Source organism: Chamaea fasciata, unplaced genomic scaffold (genome assembly GCF_029207755.1).
Source record: "Chamaea fasciata isolate MVZ Bird 193981 ecotype frontalis unplaced genomic scaffold, bChaFas1.0.hap1 SCAF_1, whole genome shotgun sequence".
NCBI lineage: Eukaryota > Metazoa > Chordata > Aves > Passeriformes > Sylviidae > Chamaea > Chamaea fasciata.
The window spans coordinates 52003458-52024294 of NW_027094086.1; the positions used below are offsets into that span (position 1 = coordinate 52003458).

General features: G+C 40.4%; 1 protein-coding gene across 7 annotated transcripts in view; it reads right to left on the minus strand.

The window, feature by feature from the left end:
* PPP4R1 (protein phosphatase 4 regulatory subunit 1) overlaps positions 1–20837 on the minus strand; it is a 64719-nt gene that overhangs the window by 2396 nt on the left and 41486 nt on the right. For all 7 annotated transcript variants that reach the window (XM_066183479.1, XM_066183462.1, XM_066183434.1 and 4 more), the window contains 11 exons: positions 20506–20664; positions 19162–19292; positions 17513–18033; positions 10248–10423; positions 6071–6166; positions 4595–4780; positions 2945–3106; positions 2193–2293; positions 1701–1821; positions 1461–1595; positions 309–450 (listed from right to left, as the gene is read on the minus strand). In XM_066183479.1, the coding sequence (XP_066039576.1) occupies positions 309–450; positions 1461–1595; positions 1701–1821; positions 2193–2293; positions 2945–3106; positions 4595–4780; positions 6071–6166; positions 10248–10423; positions 17513–18033; positions 19162–19292; positions 20506–20664 (1930 nt within the window). The remainder of the gene's footprint in view (positions 1–308; positions 451–1460; positions 1596–1700; positions 1822–2192; positions 2294–2944; positions 3107–4594; positions 4781–6070; positions 6167–10247; positions 10424–17512; positions 18034–19161; positions 19293–20505; positions 20665–20837) is intronic.

Below are 20837 nucleotides of genomic sequence, written 5' to 3' on the forward strand. Positions count from 1 at the left end.
AGCTGCTCACTTGTGCTTTCCAATGACCCCTCTACAAAGTAGCTCACTCATGGAAAATGACACCAAGAGACCAGGCTGGCATATGAGCAAGAACTCCTTTCCTCAGCACTACACAACAGCAGGTCGGATACCAAAACGGGGTCATGGCTTTATGTCAGCCAAGGTAATATCTCACACCAAAGATAAGGTAAAAGCAACAGCAGCCCACATCTGATGCTGCTTCCTCTTTCCAAGATGAATTTAGGAAAACTGAGAGAAAAAAACCCCCCATGCAGTCACAGCCCACTGCAACCCCTTCTGCCACTAACCTTTCTCTAAAAGCGTTTGCTTCAATGTTTTTGCGAGCAGAACTCGAACATTTGGAACCTTGTCAGATGCCAAGTGTAGTAAGTGTGGCAACAGATGCACAGCAAACTGGTCCATGGGCAGGCAGTCATCTTCACTGATAGTCTGGCAGGAACACAGAGGCAATTTCATTACATTTCAGCACAGGGAGGATGAAATCTCAAAACATAATCGGAGCTAACAGATCTTATTTCCTTTGTAGCACCTATACCGTAGGTAGTGTCCACAGTTTTAAACTACTGTACAGTACTTCCTAGCACAAACCCAGACACAATCAGGCAAACTAGAGTTGAGGGAATTCAGGCTCAGTTAAAAGCCCATTTTATTTCGTATGAAATTTGGAACTCTCTTTTTTCATTGTTTTTTTTCCTTTTTTTTTTTTAATGGCTGTACCACTTGAAAACAGGAGAGAAAAGTAGAAGACCTTTGCAATCCTTCTCACAGTTAATTTAGTCTTAGCTGAAACTTGATACTATATTACGACAAAAATGGTTCATCTCAATAAACACCTCTTATACCAGAACATGCTTCTGCAAATAAGCTCAAAGCTCACATTTCTCCAAACATTTCAAAGAACAGTCCGCCTGGGCAGCAGCCATCCCAGTCTGCACCTCTGCTACAGCCTCCAAATTTGACCATTTCCCTGGGATCCCAGCTAGTTTCAACTCCTGTTTGGTTTGCTGAGAATGCATCGGTTTTGACCAAGCTGCACAACTTGGCTAAAGGGGTACAGGCAGCACCTACTGATTGATTTCTAAAGATTTATTATCTCCCTTCATGCTGAGCAACAAAGCAGCTTCCCAACTCAGAGATTATTTTGCTACACTTGTGCTCTATATTCAGTATCAGATTTGAGGACCTGTTGTTAATATGCTGAGCTAAAGATGCAATCAAGCTCATTTATGAAGAAACAGAGAAAAAAACAGCCATGAAACTATTCCCTTGGAAAAAAAGTTCTCAAATATTCACCAATATAGTGTCAATAGACAGCTGGAGAGTTCCAGTCCCCTTAATTCTGATCACCACCATCCCCCAAAACAAAAACAAAAAACAGACAAACAACAACCAACCAACCTCCCCGAAACCCCCAGAATACAAATGAAAAGACATTTCACCTGGCAAATAAAGACAAAAGTCTGCCGACCAGACCATTTGTGGCATTTACAGAACTTTTCAACAAGTTCATTCATGAGGTCTACCACGAAGGTTGGTGTTGAAGCCATGTACAGCTTTTTTACCATTTCACTAACCTTGAAGAAGTGAGAAGAAGAAAAAAAAAGAAGTAAGCACACAAATTACTCCTGACCACCAACACTCAGAAGTCTGACATCCTGAATGTATTTAGACTGCTTTACCAGCTTGTAGGAAATCCAGCGGACAGAGGACACTTTGTCTGCACAGAGCCTGAAAGCAATGGGCCGCAGGTAGTCATAGATGTCCCTGGCACTGTACAGGTCTAGAAGCAGAATCAGTTGCCTGCAAGGTGGAAGAAGAACCAAGGTATCACAGTAAGAAAAAAGGCAGCTTAACTGAGTATCATCATTTACATGACAACGCTTATCAAATAGGCAATGTGGCCATAATGAAGTTACGGGGAAGCAAAATCTACTTTTCAGTGCCATCAGCTTGACTGGGGGTCACTTGCAAATATTAAACTGCCACTTATTCGCATTGATGACAATACCACTCCTGGGAATTTTTAAGCAAGGGAGACATGTGGAGTAGGAGAAGGACCATCTACTAATCAAACATGAAAGTAAGAATATCACTGCAAAATAGCTATTATATGATTTTCACATTTTTAAATATTCACAACAATGAAAATAATCATTCAGAAAACCACATACTCAGCCAGCTCAGCTCGGAAACGCCAGTTCCTGCTGTTATCAGTCACCAGGAATTCCTGAAGCTGATAAAGATACTCTCGTCTTTTGTCAACATGAAGAAGCTGTAACAGTAAATACAAACTTACATAAAGAACTACAGGCTACAATCAGCAGACAGAACAAGAGCTTTAAATACAACTAATGAAACATTATTTTTTTATTTGAAAACCTTAAATCCTTAGCAACAGCGTTGCTTTCCTGAGCTAAACCCTGTAATACTTAAGGCTATAAAATCACATGGGGCACTACTGAAAGGAAAATGTGATGGGTCTCTCCTCTTATTCTAAGAAAGGAGGCATAAACAGTAAAAATAGTTTTAGGATTTGTGTCTCTCAGCTCCAGAAATGAGGCAGTTACAGAGAAACTTCTACAGAAATTTGACAAATTGTGTAGGCACATTAGAGACCTCTAAAAAACCAAACCAAACCAACAAACAAAAAACCAAACACCCTCCAAAAGACCAACCAAAAATACCACCATACCAACCAACCGAAAAACATTCAAATCCTGAATAAACATGAACAAAGCTCTTCAGAGAAAAAAAAAAAAAAAGTAGCAGCAACACAGATCTCCTGTAACATATATTCCAGTATTCAACAGATATCTGCAGAGATTCCTAGAATTACATGGGTGTTATGCTAAAAAGCAGGTGCATGCAATGAAATGAAGCAAAATCTGTCACTGCACTTGACCAGAGCTGAACACAGACATACCTTCAGGAAGTCATGCAAGTGCTTAAGCACACCTATCCTCACTTCATCTAGGTCCTTCAAAAAGCCATTGAAGACAGGAACTAAATCTCCAGCTGTAAGCTGGTCTCCAAGGATGACAGCAAGTTCATGTATAGAAAACGCCAGTGTCCTCCGAACCTTCCACTGCAACATAAATAAATCAATCAATGTTATTGATCCAAAGTGCTCCAGGTGAACCTGAGGGTCGGTATCCAAGCCGGACTCCCAGCAAATCCAACTACTTACAAATATCTTTACAGTGTCTCATGTAATAACTGAAAATTACCCTGGAAATTTAAAATGAAAATAAAGGAAAATGGAAGAGAAGACAAATGACAAAGTATCATTTCTTCCACCTGATTATCAAGGAAGTATTCAAATGTAAGTCATCAAAATATTTTAATTTTCCAGGTGCCAGGAAGCAAAACAGTATTTCTGACATCAGTGGTCTTGCACACATTACTTTTTGCTTTAAATTCTTCAGCATAAATTCGTTTCATGCTACTACTCTCTCGTTCTGTTTTTAAAATTAAATGAGTAAGATACGTATCCCACGGTATCTTAGCTGGGATATTTTAGCTTCCATAATAGATAAAAGTTTCTTCCACACCTAGTGCCCAGCAGTCCTAGGACCAGTGGAGCTTTCAGACCCCCTAAATTGAGGGGACATCGTTTAATTCAAGTAATTATTTCAAGTAAGTCTTTTAAAAATAAACTAACATCTATTCTTTAGCCAGCACTTTCCAATTAGCATGGGCACTGTTCTTTGGCCCTGGTTTGGTGATCCAATCTTAATTCATATTAGACTGGTGATAAATTCTGGACAGTTCTGAACACAGGGTAATTTGTTTTTACTTATGTTTTAAATTTATTAGCTAGCTGTTTTTAATGGCTGTAAAGGAGCCTGGAAAACATGAGCAATAGCCATGTATAAAATTACTCACTATGTATCACTGAGAACTGCTGCTCTGACAGAGCAAGCAGCAAGTTCAAGAGAGGTGAAGCAGTCTGTGAATATTTAAAAAAATAGAGAAGAGCATCTCCAAAAAAGGAAACAAAGGAGGTCTGGGAAACAACTGCAAACCAACAGCAAAACGCAGAAAGCCACCTCCTTACCACCTAACAACAAGGAAAATGCTGCTATTTCCAGGATTTGTTTTTAAAGCAGCAGTGCTGCTGCGTGGTGATAAGGATGTTATTCCTGTATGACTAACTGGATGTGGCACCAAGGCCTGCTGTGAGGCTGACTCACCGAGCTCCAGACATGCCTACAGGGGCATGTCTGCTCGCACAGCAGCACAGCCCAGATTCTCAAACCTAGGAGACTCCCAGTCACTGCCATAAGATCTCAAGCATGAAGGAAATTGGAAACCTCTCCTCATTTTCCTACTGGAGATCTATCTCCCACTCTCTAACCAGCCCATTTCTTCACTACTTGAGCACCACACACCCCCTGCTTCATCTAAAACAACCACTGCACCTTTATTCCTCATAGGATAACAGCAGCGATGGAAAGTTCTGTGTAAAAATCACAGGAGCCCAACATCCAGTAAACAAGAGAAACCACTACAGAGGTTCCAATTAGTCTCTGTCACATCACAGCACTTCAGCCTGCTCACTGCTCGAGCTCACCTGCATGTCAGATGCCAGGGTCTCATAGGTGTCTTTCAAGCAGTGCCAGTTCTGTCTGCCCAGGGTCAGAGCCACGCCGGGCAGGCTGTAGGCGCAGTGCTTGGCAATCTCCGTGTCCACTGTCTGTGCGCGGGACGGATCAGTCATGGATAAATACTGATCCAGCAAGGCTTGAGGTACAACATCCTGCAGCAAGAGAAATGCAGAGCATCCACACTTTTTTCACTTACTCCTCATAAGGCTCACTGTAATTCCAGGGCACTCTTTTTTCCCCACTGTTTTCCCCACAGCTATAGAATATTATTTAATTACAGTGTCTTAATTAGAGCAAAATGGTTTTGTATCTGCTAAGTTTCACCAAAAGGTTCGAAAGAGACAATAACATGACTGGAGGCTATTAGAAAATATGCAGACCAACATAAGAGAGGAACAAGTGGACTAGTCTTCTTAGGGAGGCCAGGAATTGGAAAGATTACATGCTACCTTTCTGCAAAGATTCAGGCTCACGTATTGTGCAAACTGGCCATTTTATGTCTTTATGTCATCCATAAAGACAGGCAGAACAGCAAATGAGGAGACTTGCTCAAAAAAACCTTTCCTAACTCTCTCAAAGTCTCGAGAAGATGGAGAGAAGACATTAAAATGCCTTCGGGAGGCAGGGAAGGGGAGTGTGTTCAATATTGCTTCCAAACTCCCTGAACATTCAACAGGGAGGAAGGGGCTTCTCCAGAAAAAAAGAGACCTTTGGTGAAGACCAATCCTTTTGTCCACTGAGGAATTAAAGCATCTGAACCAAAGTTCAGTGAAAACCTCTTTGTGCTGATTTCACTATTGCCTTTGCTTCAGCTGTGTCAGAGATTGACTCCATTCAGGTGTGCACAAGAGCATTTTCCTAACACAGTTGCTGAATAGCTCCACTGACAAGAACAAATGAGGGACTGAGGTTCCCACTCAAGGAATCCCACTGATGCACAGTGGCACCGTAATACTGGACTATGGAACAACAAACATTTGATTCTTTTTGGAAAAAATACCAGAGGCAGTTCCAGCTTAATGAAACACTTTCAAAACTGTTCTGCAAAAAGCTGTCAAGAGGTGGGCGTGGTTCCTCTCAAAACATGCAATAAAAAAACCATCATTATTTCCTCAATAACCTAATTCCCATTACAGCATACTTTCCATAGAAAACCAGACCAAATGAAACAGAGCCTGAAGATCTTTGACAACTGTTATCTCATGTCAAAAAAATACTGTCATCTCTCATGCATAAATGTAACAGAAGCAACTGCTAAATGAAGCCATTAACTTGGAAACAAGGACTATTATAAAACTACTTAATAAGGAGTTTCTTTAATAGAAACTGTATCATGTCAGAAATGACTAAATGAAAAAGGGGATAAAGGAAACACCCATATCCATAAAAAATATTTCACTTTTCTGCTACATATAAGAAAGCCAGAAGTCACTGTCATTTACCTGTACTTTGGATTTTCTTTCTTCTTCAGGGCTGAAACTACTGTTGGTACTCAAATCTGAATCATTATGAATGTAGTGAAGTGTAGAATCCATACTCTGTGAAAAAATGAAAATAAAAGGTCACACAAAACACACACTAAGATTAAACACAAAAGAAATACCAACATCAAGAAGTGCTGCCCTCGCCTCAGAGTCTATTTCTTAGATTAAAGGAATACATGTTTTACTAACAAATACAATTTTGCTGCAGCCCAAAATTAAAAGGTCTGCAAGACAAATCTGTTTTCAATTTCAAACAGAAGTCCCTCTTACTCTGCTTCCATTTTGGTTCTTATGGAATGAAAAATCACAGGAGAGAAGTACTTTTAAGACTGCATTAAGGAAAATATAACTAACATATGGGTCCCATTGCTTCTCCCCCAATGGAAACTGAGAAAACACCTGTAGCTGATTTTGCTGGATTTGTTGCTTTGGATTTGAGCTAGAAAAAGGTCAAAACAAAGCCAGCCTTGCACTGAAGAGTAGAACCTGATGAGACTCATGCTGCTGCACCCTTCCTGGAGGTGATTATTCTATAATCTTCTCTGGATAAGCTTCACCTTATAAAACTGAGTCCTACTTGGCCACAGCTGCTGACAAAGAGTCATCACCTCTCTCAGCAGTCCTATTAAAATCATTTTCAGCAATCATTTTAGCACCCTGGCTACACATCTGGGCCTTGAGGATAAGGACTCTGTTTGAGAACAGTGGCAGAGGTGTGACGGGCTGCAAGAAACTGTGCTGCTGGGGGGATGCAGCACTGACACTTTCATTACAAGTGCAGTTCCCCAAATAAAATGGGTGTCACATAACAAACCATGAATTGCAAGCAGTATGCAATGAATATCTGAAAAGTAAATCAGGCTGCTGTGTGGTGGAACAGGACAAAGGCATTTTTTGCTAGATTTGAGCCAAGGTATCTATCTATTCACAGACGCTGCAGGATGAGCTCCTAGGGTCAACACAAGCAACAAGAACATGCCTACTTCCACCAGCTGTTCAGATCATTTTGACAATGAGAATTTCCCAGCAAACTACAAACTTCTTCAAAAAAAAACCTCCAGGATACAATCTGTCTTCCTTGGTTTGACTTCAGATAGCTGCTTTTCCTTCTCCACGAGCTGCTTTCATCTAAGCGCTGGGCTGTAATTTTAGCTGCTGAGGTATAATTACAGGTGATAAAGAACAGGCAGAGCTGTGAGGCAATTGCCTATCTCTGGCACAGCAGTCCATGTCACCTGTCAGGCTTAGGAAGCACCAGCAAGAAGGCGTGAAAGAGACACGGAAAGAACAGATTTGCAGCAGCTCCGTAACTAAATGTGTCCAGCAGCACACAGCTCTAACTATAAAAGCTCTGGAGGCTCTGAAAACTATCTCTGCAGGATTTTTAGTTTGACAGTCAATTCCTCCTTCACTCTTTTTTAGCCTTTTGTTGAAAAAGAGATTATTTTCAGCATTGCCAGTCACCAGCTTTGATGTCTTGCAAATCAAGGAATTATGAGGCAGCCAGTACACCCTAGCCATAGTGCTCTCCATGAGTAGCCAGTTTGCACGGGATCAGAGGTTAGTCATCCATTCTGTTACAATAAATATGAAAGGACTACATCTCACATTCCCTGCTACCTCAGTTCCAAAGGCTTAAGCTAAAAAAAATCTTTTTATGGATTGAACCAAGTCAAAAAGCTGAATATAATGGGGGGTGTCACAGATGGAAATGTTTTTACCCAGCCACTTTTAAAGCCAAATATGCATTCCAGAGAGGAAGAGCTTCAGCAGAGAAGAACGACAGCCATCAGTCAGTATTCAGGTTATGTAGTATCTCTACCCCTGAAAACGAAGTTCCATCTGTACTTCTTCCATGCACACACCAAACTGAGCATTGCAGAGAGACAGGACATGAAAATTCAGCAGAGTTTAGCCTGAAAGCTTCTTGTGTACTAAAAGCAAAATCTTTGTCACGGCCTTACAGATCTCTAAGGTTAAGCCTCCCTTGGCTGTGTAACAAGAGCTCTGGGGCTGTGCTCCGAAGATCTCTGCTCTGTGTCAAGGGTTGCACACCAGGACAGCTGGTGTTGGTGTTTCCTGACAGGGCAGCTGGCCCAAACAAAGAAGAGGCCAGTGTCAGGGGTCCATCTCCTCCTGGCATCCATCCTATTCTTAGAAAGAGGTACTTGTGCCAGACAGGAGTGGGAAGGTTTCTAGCCCAGTTTCCTTTCTCCCTCTATCTCCAAATAAAAACAGACTCCAATACCCGTATTCTTATCAAACCTTAGAGAGAACATACAACCTAAAGAAAATTACAACAGCACCTCTCGAGAAAAAATAAACAGCTACCCTCAACAAACAAGCTTCATCATGTCCCAAAAATCTTACTGGTCCACTATATTACACCATTTATTTTCTTCTGAATAGAGAATCTCTCTTTAACATGCAGCATTAACGCCTTCATGAGCCAATACAGCTGCCAAAGAACAAGCAAACTGTGGTTCTGCTTAGTGATAAATATGCAGAACTGTGTGGGCTTCATTCAAATATAAAATGCTGGAGAGCTCAATTTCTCTCAAGTCCAGTACCCTACTGACACACTGCTATGCTGAGACTTAAAAAACCCAAGAAAAGACAAGAAGAAAAAACTCACCACCACAACAAAACCCCCACTAAACTAAAAACCTGAACAACCACCTGTGAAAATCAGAGGTCTCTTCACTGCTAGGGGCAACATTCCACTTGCTCAACAGATCACAGCTTGATTCCCAGAATTCTAGGTCACTGCTATAATATCCGCTCACTTGTAAAATGAGGACTTGATTCAGTGCCAGCAACAAACAAGGAACTGACAGATTAAGAGCATCCTTTTAAAGCATAAAACTGAAACATGCAAAATCAACACAGATCAGCTATGTGACTGGTTCTTAAATTTTCTGTCAGCACTATACTCTGTATACAAAAACATAAAATGCAGGACAGGTTCCTCTGAACAAACACCACCCTCATCATCCCCCAAAACTCTTATGAATGGAGGATAAATGTACACTGTCATTTTAGGTTAGCATTAGAAAGAAGAGATCCTATAATAAAAAAACCATATTGAGCCTGACATAAAGGAATTGGAGGCAGGCCGGTGTTTTCGAAACAAACCACATTTGTAGAGTTAAATTAGGATTGTGTATAATCAGCAGTATCCAAGTAAATGTCACATTCCTGAATTCATATGTTTTAGATCTAGATGGTAGTCCAACAGCTTAGAGAAAAAGTTAATTAAATGTCATCAAGAAACACTGCTCTAATTAAAGAAGGATGAAAATGTTTGCACTGAACTGATATGAACTCCTAGATATTTCAAAGATGTTTGTCAAAATTTCATCTGGAAAACACAATTTCAGTAGTACGATTCAACAAATCACTTGCTCTGGTTTTATGGAGCCTGTTTTGGAACCACTGCTTTCTGCAACAGCATTTAATACCACCTGATCTTGTGGCATTATATGCAGTGAATGTAGTGGGTTTGGCCTGACAGAGCAAAGAGCAGGAAAGAGTATCAAATGCCAGAACTACAGTCAGGCAGGGAGTGGGGAGCAGGGCTGAAGAAGTAAGTAAGAAGTAAAAAACTTCAAGATGCTACTGACTGCTACAATGACTTTCTCTTTCAGCAGTCCACACAACATCTCAGTGGCAGGTCCTGAACTTCTCTGATGCAGACCAGTACACCATAATAGACCAATTCAACAGGGAGCAAAGGGAACCAAGTATCTCATTCTCAAGGTTCAGGGAGGGACACTGGAGAATATTCACTCATTATCAGGAGGGACTCTGTTCTAAGCAAGGCAATTTCACATTAATAAAGCGTGGTAGTATTAAAACATCTTCAAATGCAACAGTCACAACAGAGAATTTAATGGAAACAGTTTCAAGAATTTACATGGACAAGCACAGAACTAGCAAAAACAAAGGCACCCCACACAACTAGTTTTATTTTAGTAGATAGCACTTTAGTACCATCCAATGAAAGGGAATGCCACACCAGCCCAAAATAGAAAGCATTTGGCTGCAATCCTCACATGAAGGCAAATTACAGCTCTATTACTGGAGCCCTGGAAATCCAAATGCGGGGGAAAAAAAATGAAAATTCTCTTCTTACCTCAACAGTGTCACCAATTAAAGGCACAATATCACCCAGTATAGGTTTAAAACTTTGTTGGTCACTGATGGTTAGTTCAGTCTGTGAATCTGTTCCCTTGCCAACACTGGCCATTGTCTCTTCTTGAGGATCCAAACTGGACGCTCTGAGTGCAGCAGACAACACCTCCACTTGTGCTGCAGTACATGAAAGAGAAATTCATGAGAGACTAAACTGCAATAAAACTTTTAGCAAGTCCACAGATAAACTTTTAATGACCAGTGACTAATTAGCTGAAAGATGGCGGAGGAACTACAGGAGAGGTACCAACTTAAGATCATTAGCTGTTGATAAATCCCAAACTAGGGACCAATTAAGTCCTAGATTAACACTCCATTCTTTTCCTAGGGTACTCAAGCAAACCACAGTCCAGTTAAATCTGTCCCTAAAGCTAAAATAAACAAACAAACCCCACAGCCCAAGAGGAGTAAGGAGACTGCTGCTATGGCCAGACTGGTTCTTTACCAATTTTAGTAAATATTAATGTCTTTTTGGGGGCAGAACAGCCCATGAATATTAACTTACAGACTGGGCCATTTGTGGGAGGTGGGACTAAGAGAAAGAGGGACAAAGTAGCTCAAATAAAGAATGAGAACAGGTTTAGTAATACACAGAGTATTTAAGTTCTGAGAGGTTGTTTCTCCCTCTTATACACTAAATTCTTACATTTTAACAGCAACTCTAAAGCAAGATCTATAAAGAAAGATGCCAGACCTGATACTTCAGCCCCCTTGGATCCTCCAAACAAATAAGGTTATACTGTCTGATGTTCCCTTACTCATCTAAAGAAGGCATTAGCACTTCATACTCTGCTATCCACTCTTTTGGAAAAGATCCAGCAGTTCTGAGGCTGCTCTGCTTTCCAACCCTCTGTTTACTGCCAATTAGAAAAAGCTTTGTTGAGCAATGCTCCTTGGATATAGCCTGACCTGAGCTCAGGTATTGGAGGCAATCTCAGCTGCGAGCAACACAAAATTCAGTGCAGATTAATCTACCCTGCCACTCTCCTCCACTTCTTTCCAAGTAGGCAAGGAGGAATAATCTCCTCACTTATTAAATTTACCCAGCCATCCAGAAGATCTGTTCCTCATAGATTTTGTCTTTTCCAAGGTTTCTTAAATGTTCATCATGAAATTACATGACAAATCATATGCTTGTTTTTAACCTCATACTGCCATACTAAACTACAGAATTCTGAATTTCTCCCCCTTTCCAATACGGTTGTTAACAAGAACTAAACAAAGAAAGTTGGACTCATTTGTAGATGGAAGAAACAGATATGAAATACAACTGTAACATGAAACAAAAACTGTTAATTCAGCAAAATCTTAGATTAGAAGCTTTAGCAAAATCTAGCAAAAAAAATGGAAAACACACTGGGTTCACTGGTTTGTTGGTAGAGTCTAATGAGCAGGAATAAAGACAATTCTTTACAATATGCAATGCTAACTCTCTAACTGTGTCCAGTTTCTGATAAAATAACCTGAAGATATTATTGCTGTATTACTGTATTCCTCAACAAAGAACAGGAAAAAACACACTGTTAAAAACTGAAACATATAACCAACATTATACTAATACTTCCACTATAAAACATGTGAAAAATATAGTTTAAATATGTAATATATATAATCAATTACATATAAATAGATAAAATTAAGGAATTTTACAAATTTTAAGATTAATAAGAGACTGCTGCAACCTTACTCTTCAAGTATTACTTTGCTGACAATAAATGTATGTACTTTAACACCCATGAGAATTAAAAAGATCAGAGTTAATAAATTTCCCCAAAACTTAAATGTTAAATAAATCACCCCCAAAACCAGGCAAAATAAGTGGCTATGCTAGGGCAAGAAATGCCTGGCTTATTTCCAAACTATTTTCATTTAGGTAAACACATACTGCTTCAACACTGCTTATGTATTTTCTGAAAAACCCACACAGAGCTCCAAAGATTACTTCTAGTAAAAAAAGTATCTACAGCAGTAATTGGGAAGTTTCCATTACATATTCCCCACCCATGCCCCTTTGTCAGCCTGCACACCTGGACCACCCTTAGGAGTTCAACAGGATGGAGACAGAAAACAGCTATCCTGATTTCCCCTGCCCGCTCTAGAAGAAATTTGACAAAAATGTGCATTTCCTCAGCTTCTTGTCAATTCTACAATCTCAAGATGTGGGGATGAAGGACAGGAGAAGCCAAACTCCCAAGGATTTCATTGACTAGCAAGTGCCTTCTTTCTTCTTTCAGTGCTTATTCCTGACTTCAGTGCTGCCATTCACTGAAAGGTGAATGACCTAAATTCTATAAACATCTTAAGGTTTAGCTAAAAGAAGAGCCAAGCATTGCTGCTGCTCCTCATCTCTCATGAAGAGCTTTCCTACTGACATGAGACAGGCAATGGTTACCAGAAAATCATTTCAAATTCAAGTAAAGGATAAGGCCAGCCCCCCCCTTCCCCCCCCGAATGACAGAGAAATGCTTCAAGAAGGGAATCTGCTGGCAAACAGCTTTCACAACTACCATCAGTAAAAATCGGAGTGTAGAGGTCAGTTCTGCACATAGCACAGAACTCATGTAACTGCATTGCTCAGATAAAGCCAATGTTCACTGGATTTTGGACCATTAATTAACTCTTTCTTCAACTTCTGCTTCAGGTGAGATGTATTTTTAAATAAGAAATTGTTTTGTCTTGGCTACTGTATCTGCATCCTAAAATAACTGGTACAATCTGTAAATTCTAAACCACCTTTTATCTCATCTTACTGAATCTCCTGGTTTTCCGGAGTTTCTGTCCTTTCAATAAAACTCGTTGTTTTCTCTTTCTCCTGATGTTTCACTAGAAGACATTATGTTTCATTTATTTTATTTTTCTTTTCTCTTTTTTTTTTTTTCTAAAGGATCTGCCTTGCTTACTTTCACTTCTTACTCAGAGGCAAAAGCTATGGGCTGCAATAACGGGTACAGAGAAGTAACTGAAACATACGAACAGAGTTTCTTCTCCTCACTTGTTCCATGAACAACATATTTTAGAGTTTTACTGCAAGCAGTGCCAGTAACCTAACTTATAAACATAGTTCTTGTAAGGGAATGGGATCAATTGACCCCACATTTGGGCTGGTTTGTCCCTATTAGGTCTCCTTTTGGCAAAGCAGCTTGTAACGGGCTTAAACCACAGTTAGCCTCAGTAGCCTGCAAGTCAGGCTTCCTCAATTCCCCCAAATAACATTAAGGAAGGCTGACATTTCATGATTTAGCCCTTTCTATGAAGAACATAAGATAAAGCCAGTAGAAGAAAGTGTCCGTGGAAAGAAAAATAAAGAAGTAAATACATCTGAGGAAAGAAAAGCAATCTCTGAAGGAAGTGAAGACAGCAGCAGCCTCAGAGAACTGGAAAAACATCACCTGAAAAAAGACCCTGTGATAATTTTTAAAAAGCTGGCATACTTCACAGGAACGTGCAGGTTCCCATTTCCCAGTCTGAGACGTTCCAGATGTCTGGCCAGTGGATTGGAAAGGTCCTTTTAACAGAGATTACAATACCAGTGCTTAACTTTGCGCAGCCTGTGGAGTAGCTCTGGCTAGCCAGCAATTTGTCTGTGAGAAGACAGGCTGTCTTTATCTTAGCTGCTGACTGCTCAACCACCTATTATTCAGATTTCTCACTAGCAATAAGCTAGTTCTGGAAGAAAAGCCCCAAGGTAAAGAGTGAGATTCAGGTGAAGCAGCTCATCCTTTTCTGAGTACGAGATCAGGGAAAAAAATATTCTATGATGGCTACTGATTACCATTAAAAAATTATTTTGCCAGAGATCTCATCAGTCTCTATGCCTTGAAGCAAAGATCTAAGGCTTGAAACAGAAACTGCTCTACTGAGGTGCACTGCAGAAAACCCCAAACAAACCAATACCAACCACCCCCCCAAAAAAACCCCAACACAAAATACCAAACCAAAACCACATAACCATGACCAGTGTGCATATAAACACTAATCCCTTAGTGTTTGGCATCCAAGACATCTGGAAAATGGGGATATGCACTGAACATGCCACACTCAGGGCTACACGACGTGGTGATGCTTTACCTTTGACTCTTCCCATTGGCATGGTACACTCAAGCACTCCTCAGATAAAAACTGAGTTCTTCTTTCTCAATACTTCTATAATGATGCAAGCAGGTGAGGGGAGAAGCAACTCACATAACACAGAAAGGTGAAGTGAGATGTGACGTAGAGGAATGCCAAACCCAGAAAAGAAATGAAAATAAAAAAAGAAATAGGAGGGGGAATACATGTGGAGGGGAGGGAACAGGGGTACAAAAGTATAGTAGTTGCTAGGGATGAACATACAGTGCAGAGCAGAGGGTGAGGTGGGAGGAAGGAACAACAATAACAAAAAAAACCCACCAAGAAAACCCCAACAAAACTGTGTTTTTCTGACTCAGAAAGAATGATTGCGGGCTGAACTTCAGCACCAAATCTCCACATCTGCCTCAGCTGTCAGGGACTGGCTCTGAAACCAACTAGCAAAATAGAAATCATCAATCTCCTGTGATTGAACAGTGAAGAACAGCACCTTATTACCATCCCTAGGTATTCTGCAGATTCAAATAATAAAAACTCAGTGTGATCTTAAGAAACTTCAAACACACTGCACCATTATGGTTCCACACAACAGGAATTAATTTTCTTCTCATAAATTTATATAATGTTAAAAAAAAACCCAAAAAACAACCAAAAACCCATGTCAAGAGAAGGCTGCTGAATTTGCACAGTCAAGCATGGAGAGGCAAGGTAAAGCCAGAGACAAGGTCACCTGAACAACTTAATCTTATTGACACATGCAAAACATCATATACCACAGTCTCATTCCCAAACCACACTTCACCACTTCATCTTGTCATGCCTTCAGGATGCTTGGCCAATTTGCTATAGAAGCCAGAAGATGTGTACCCATGGAAGCTCTCCAGTATGGCAGGCCTCCACTTACCCACCACAGAGAACACAGCATCTTCCACTCCCATCCCTTGGCTGGGAATGCAGCAATAAAGACAGGAGCACAGCATGGAAGCAGGAGTCCAGGACTTAGGTGACAGCAAGCCAATGAAGAAAATAAGTGCAAGAAAAAGATCACAGGGATTTAAAAAGAAATAAAGAGAGGAAAAAAAAACCCTCCTAGCTTGCTCAGTCATTGCTGTCAAAGCAAAGCCTACTCATAGTACAAGACTCAAAAACATAATGGCCAGCTTTGCAGAGAGGGGAAGTGCAGGCAGGGAAAGACCCTATGGACCATTTGGGACCAGGGCTGCTTGGCATACATTTGTAAGGCATGTATACTGGAGACAAAATTATCTGTGAAATTAGGTAGTTTCACAAAATTTCTATGAAAACAAATTAGGAAATGCTTTTGACTGAGTATCTATACCATCAGTTTGCAAAAACAGTTTTAGATTACACTGTCATGAGCAAAGAGTCAGGGCTCTGATGTTCTGGATTACTCCCAGAGCAAGCCTACCTTTTATCACTATTGAGGAAGTGTAAGATTCAAAACACAGGCATTAAGTCAGCTCAGAGACTAAAGTCTGGATATGTATCACTTCTATGTGTGCCACAGTCTTTGAGACAAGCTTGCAAAATTAATACTACTTGCACTTTGTACAAAATTAAAATTGCAATGTTACTAAATCAAAACAGGCACGTTGTTGACTTCCAGCTTCTCAAGTATTTAGACCGAATAACATGAGCACAGGCAAGAGGAGAAAAGAGTAGAAGATTTAGGAGGAGTCTTTTATGGGGCTTCACTACACAGCCTTGACCAAGTCAGAGTGGGGGAACCCATGGCGCTGGCAACCTAGTAAGAGTTTTCTTCCACTGAAATGTACAAATGTTGGTCAACAACTCCACACAAAACCTCCTGACACCCAGTCAAGAGAACTAAACAAACAAAAAGAATTCCAAAAACCTGCTCTGAAACAAGACATGAATACACGATAAACAAACTCATCTGGATATACAGCTACATGCTTACATAAACCACTGTAATTTATTGTTATGTTCTCTAACTATAGACAGAACAGCTTTACAAAGGAAACCTAAACAGCAGTGCAAGCTTCTGCAGTTGGCTTCAGAGATGGGTTATATGAAGACTGAAGTCATTAGCAAGAGCGAAATTTTTTTCTTACCTCTTTCCTTAGTGCCCAAAGCACTCCTAAAGCAAAGTTTTATCTGCTGACTTCACAAGTGATTAAATAAAAGTACAAAATGGATTTAAGGAAAGTTATTAGCATATCAACCTACTAACAGGAAAGAAAAGTTGAAAGCAGTATCAGTTTATTCTTAAATACTAAGTTTTTCCCCAACTTGCCCCCTCTTTTCCTCCTCCTGCCCCTACTTTTTCTGGTATAGAGGCATGCTTTGTCTCTAGAGATTCTTCAGCTCCAAAATAACATGGCTTCTTCCTTAGAAGTACCTCCAGACTTTGTTTTTTTGACTGTGACACACAAGCCTGATGTGCCCTAAATTTTTTCACCATATGAATACCAAGAAAAACCTATTTCCAGTAACTAAGTGTAGAAGAGCCAAGTCCTTTTAGCTCAGGAGGTGTCTCTGAAGTGCTGCTCCACCACTTTGTCGCACTTACAAAACCCTTCTCCATTCCTCAAGAGCTTTTAAAATGGAGAATGTGTGCTCACTTGAAGAACTCATCTTGGATCAATTATCAGCCTGATCTGACAAACTTGTCACATTAAAGCTGTCAACATGTGACTGCAATAACAAAGCAGAAAAAAATGGAGACTATTTCATCCCAAATCAAACGGATAAGGCGTAAAAAGAAAACCATTATTCACACTGATAATTAAAAAAACCCCTAACCTCTCAATCTGCCTTATTTTGCATGTATGCTAATTAGAAATAAGTTTGCTTATCAACAGCTTATGCCTTTGAACCATCAATTTGCTTATAATGTCAAAACAGGCAGCCAGAACTTTATTCTGCTAACTACACATGCATTCAGTTTATAAAAGGAATTATGCTCCTTTTAAACATCTTTACACAAATGCAAATTCCCTTTTAGTTCACAACCAATTTTCCTCAATCTCTCTGAGGACCAGGAGGAAACAGTACTTCTGACTTTTAAAACAACTAAGAGGTTAAAGCCCAAACTGCTGAAGCAACATATGCATCTCTCCCAACACTAAAAATGCTTCAGTATCTTTACCATACCTTTAACATCTGGATCATCTATATGGGGCTCCAAATTTTCTATCATTTCTTCTAATTCTTTCCTTGTTGCCATAGAAATGCTCGGAGACACTGGCATAGTGAGTTCCTGAATTTCTCTATCAAGTTTTATATCAGAAGCCTGCTGAAGCTCAAAGTCAATATCTATTTCAGGAAGTGGAGTCCTCCAGAAATGGAAAGAGTTGTATAATTCCTGCTCTGAAAGAGAGGTTTCCTGTGAATTCAGCCCAGCCTCCTGCAGATCTGCTGTACAGCAATGAGAACTTTGCTCATTCTCATCCGCCATTTCCCCACAAGATTCTGAAGGCGAAGTGCAATGGAAGGATGATTCAGTCTGGAAATCACTTTCCCTCTTGGAGCTATTTGAAACCATATTTTGATCTTCTTTGACATTTTCAAGTTTTGTTGCAAAATCATCACTGTCGTCACTACGTGAAGACAGATCCTCTGTCCTGTTGTGCTCTTCATCTGTTGTGACATCTTCCGTGGTCCCGACTTGTTCACTGTTGAGTGCCAAAGAAAATGGACATTAAAAAACCAAAACAGACTTGTTATGCTCTTGAAAACTCACACACATGCTATCAACTTGCTATCTGTCAAAGTAAATTTACTTACACCATAAAAAAAACTAAATCCCAGTATCACAGAAGGGTCAAGGTTGGAAGGGACCCCTAGGAGCCACCTGGGCCAACCTCCTTGTTCAAGCAGAGACAACCAGAACCAGGTGCCCAGGACTTGTGCCCAGACACGTTTTGAGTATTTCAGAGGATGGATATTCCCCAGCCTTCATGGACAAACTTTGCCAGTGCTCAGTCATCCTCACAGTAAAAAAAAAAAGTGGGTTTTGATGTTCGGAGGGGACCTCCTGTGTTTGGGGTTGCGGCCATTGACTCTGGTCCTGCCACTGGGCATCACTGAAGAGAGTCCATCTTCATCCTCTTTTCTCTCCCCTCAGGTATTTATGAACATTGGTAAGACCCACCTCCCGTGAACCCTCTCTTTTCCAGGCTGAAGTCCCATCTCTCTCAGACTCTCCTGAGAGGAGAGAAGCTACACTGTCATTTTGTGGCCCTTCACTGCACTCTCTCCAGCATGTCCAGGTCTCCCTCTGGATGGCAGCATGACCCTGTGGGTGAAGCAGCCACTCCTCCCAGGTTTGTGTCCTCAGCAGACCTGCTGAGGCTACACCCTGCTCCACCATTCAGATGGCTGAAGAGGATGTCAAATAGCACTGGACCCAACACTGACCCCCTCTCATACACCATCTGTTAGTGACCTTCAGATACATGCAGCTGCCCGCGGGCCCAGGCAGGCAGGCAGTCCCCAGCTCCCCTCATTGTCTCCTCATCCAACCCAAACTTCAGCAGCTTCTCCACAGGGATCTTACAGGAGACCATGTCAAAAGCCTTCCTGAAATCCACGTACACAGTACACACTGCTCTTCCTTGTCTATCAAGTCAGTCATTTTACCACAGAACATATATCCTAATTCTGGCCTATGGAGATGAGATGATCCAGATCTTTCCATTTACCAAATATTCAATTTATCCAGGAAAGTTAAGTTTTTCTAATGTGCAGTTCATGCAGAAGAACAAGGAGGCAAAAATAGCTTCTAGATTTAGCAAATTTACCCATTTTCCTGTGCAGAACCACAATCTTCTGGGTTTTTACCATCTTCTTCTTTAAAGTACTGGCCACTGCTGGATGGATTAGCAAAAGTTGATATGAAAGGCCCCAGAGACTGAAAAGCTGCTTGGCGAACCTAGTGGAAAGGGTCCAAGGTGAAAAAACAAAATTATATATATAAATCTTGCTGTCCTATAAAACATAAAAATGTCCGCTATTAGGAATTGAAAGGGTCATAAGCCTAGTAAGAAAATCAAGAGCAGAGGGTCTTGTCTGGAAAGAATCAGCCAGATGTATAGAGTGCCAAGTTTTAAAAAAAAGTGAAGAAAAATGAAAAAGGAGGGTGAAACAAGTTAAATCACAGGCAACCAAAGTGACAAGCTTTTTCCCCGCAACCAAGGGAGGAAGAATCTGTTAAGATTATTAGAAGCAGGTAAATATGAGAGCTCAGGTCAGAATTTGAACAACTCAAAAGGAAAAAAAAAATATCATGTAAACAGACATTTCACTTCCAGAAATTTGACTGATAAGCATGATATTTCTTTCCCTTTCCTACTTGGCTATGCTGTGCATTTGGTCCTCCTTTCTCCTACTATTTAGTCTGCTCTTCTCAACAATTCTCTATCTCAATTTTTGTTATTTGATTAATTCTGCTGGGCTACAACTTGCATGACTTTCCAAGATTCACGAGCTCACGCTTCTGTGCAGATGATCATCGGCTCTTGGAAGTAGTCTGCTCAGTAACAAACTTAACGTTTAAGAGTAAATCTTCAAAATAACAAAAAAACCCCAAACAAACAAAAAACCAATCCAACCCCTCCCAAACAACAAAAAAATCCCACCCAATCCCCCCTAAAAAAACCCAAGAACAAAAACCCATCACCTATGAAACAATAAAAATTTAATTAATAAAAACTCCCCACCACCCAAATGATGTTTGTAACATCAAAACACCCACAAAACCCAAACCCAATCAACCTCTAAATCAACCACAAACTCCACCACCCCCTCCCGCATAAAACAACATGGTGGTAGGGAACCTGAAGAAGTACAAGTATATCATAATTAATTTTCCAGTTTTGTTAATGATTCTCGGCAATATTAAGTGACAGACAATTCTGTAGCTAAAAAAAGCTACTCCGCTGATAAGAGTTTTTTCTTACATGCTGCAGTGAAAATGTGAGGGACTCTTTACACCCAATCAATGAACTAACCAGTCTAAGAACAATTTTGCCTGAGGTGCATGAAATTAGTCAGATTATCCACACCCATGAGAACTTCTACATGAAGTATTGCAGTAAAATCCCTCAAATATAACAGCTATTCAAAAAATAAAAAGCAATTCTTACCCATCGTGAAGGATCACTAATCAAATTAATAAAAATGGATGACAATTTTGTCCTCCGGACTTCCTGTGATGTTGCACAAGAAACTGCCATGAAGCACTCGGCACAGGCTTTCCTAACTCCCCACACATTATCAGAGCAGAGCTGGAAAAACCTCGGCAGCTGTTAGGAATATAGTGAGTTTGCAAGTCTTAATAGGCAGCACTTGTTTCAAAACAAGTTCTCTTTTCACTTTTATTTTCTTCACCTGGTTGTCCACCTTCATACTTGGATGCACAGTTGAACATTTGCAAGACAAAGAACACACATTCAGTAGCACCACGCTTCTAATCTGC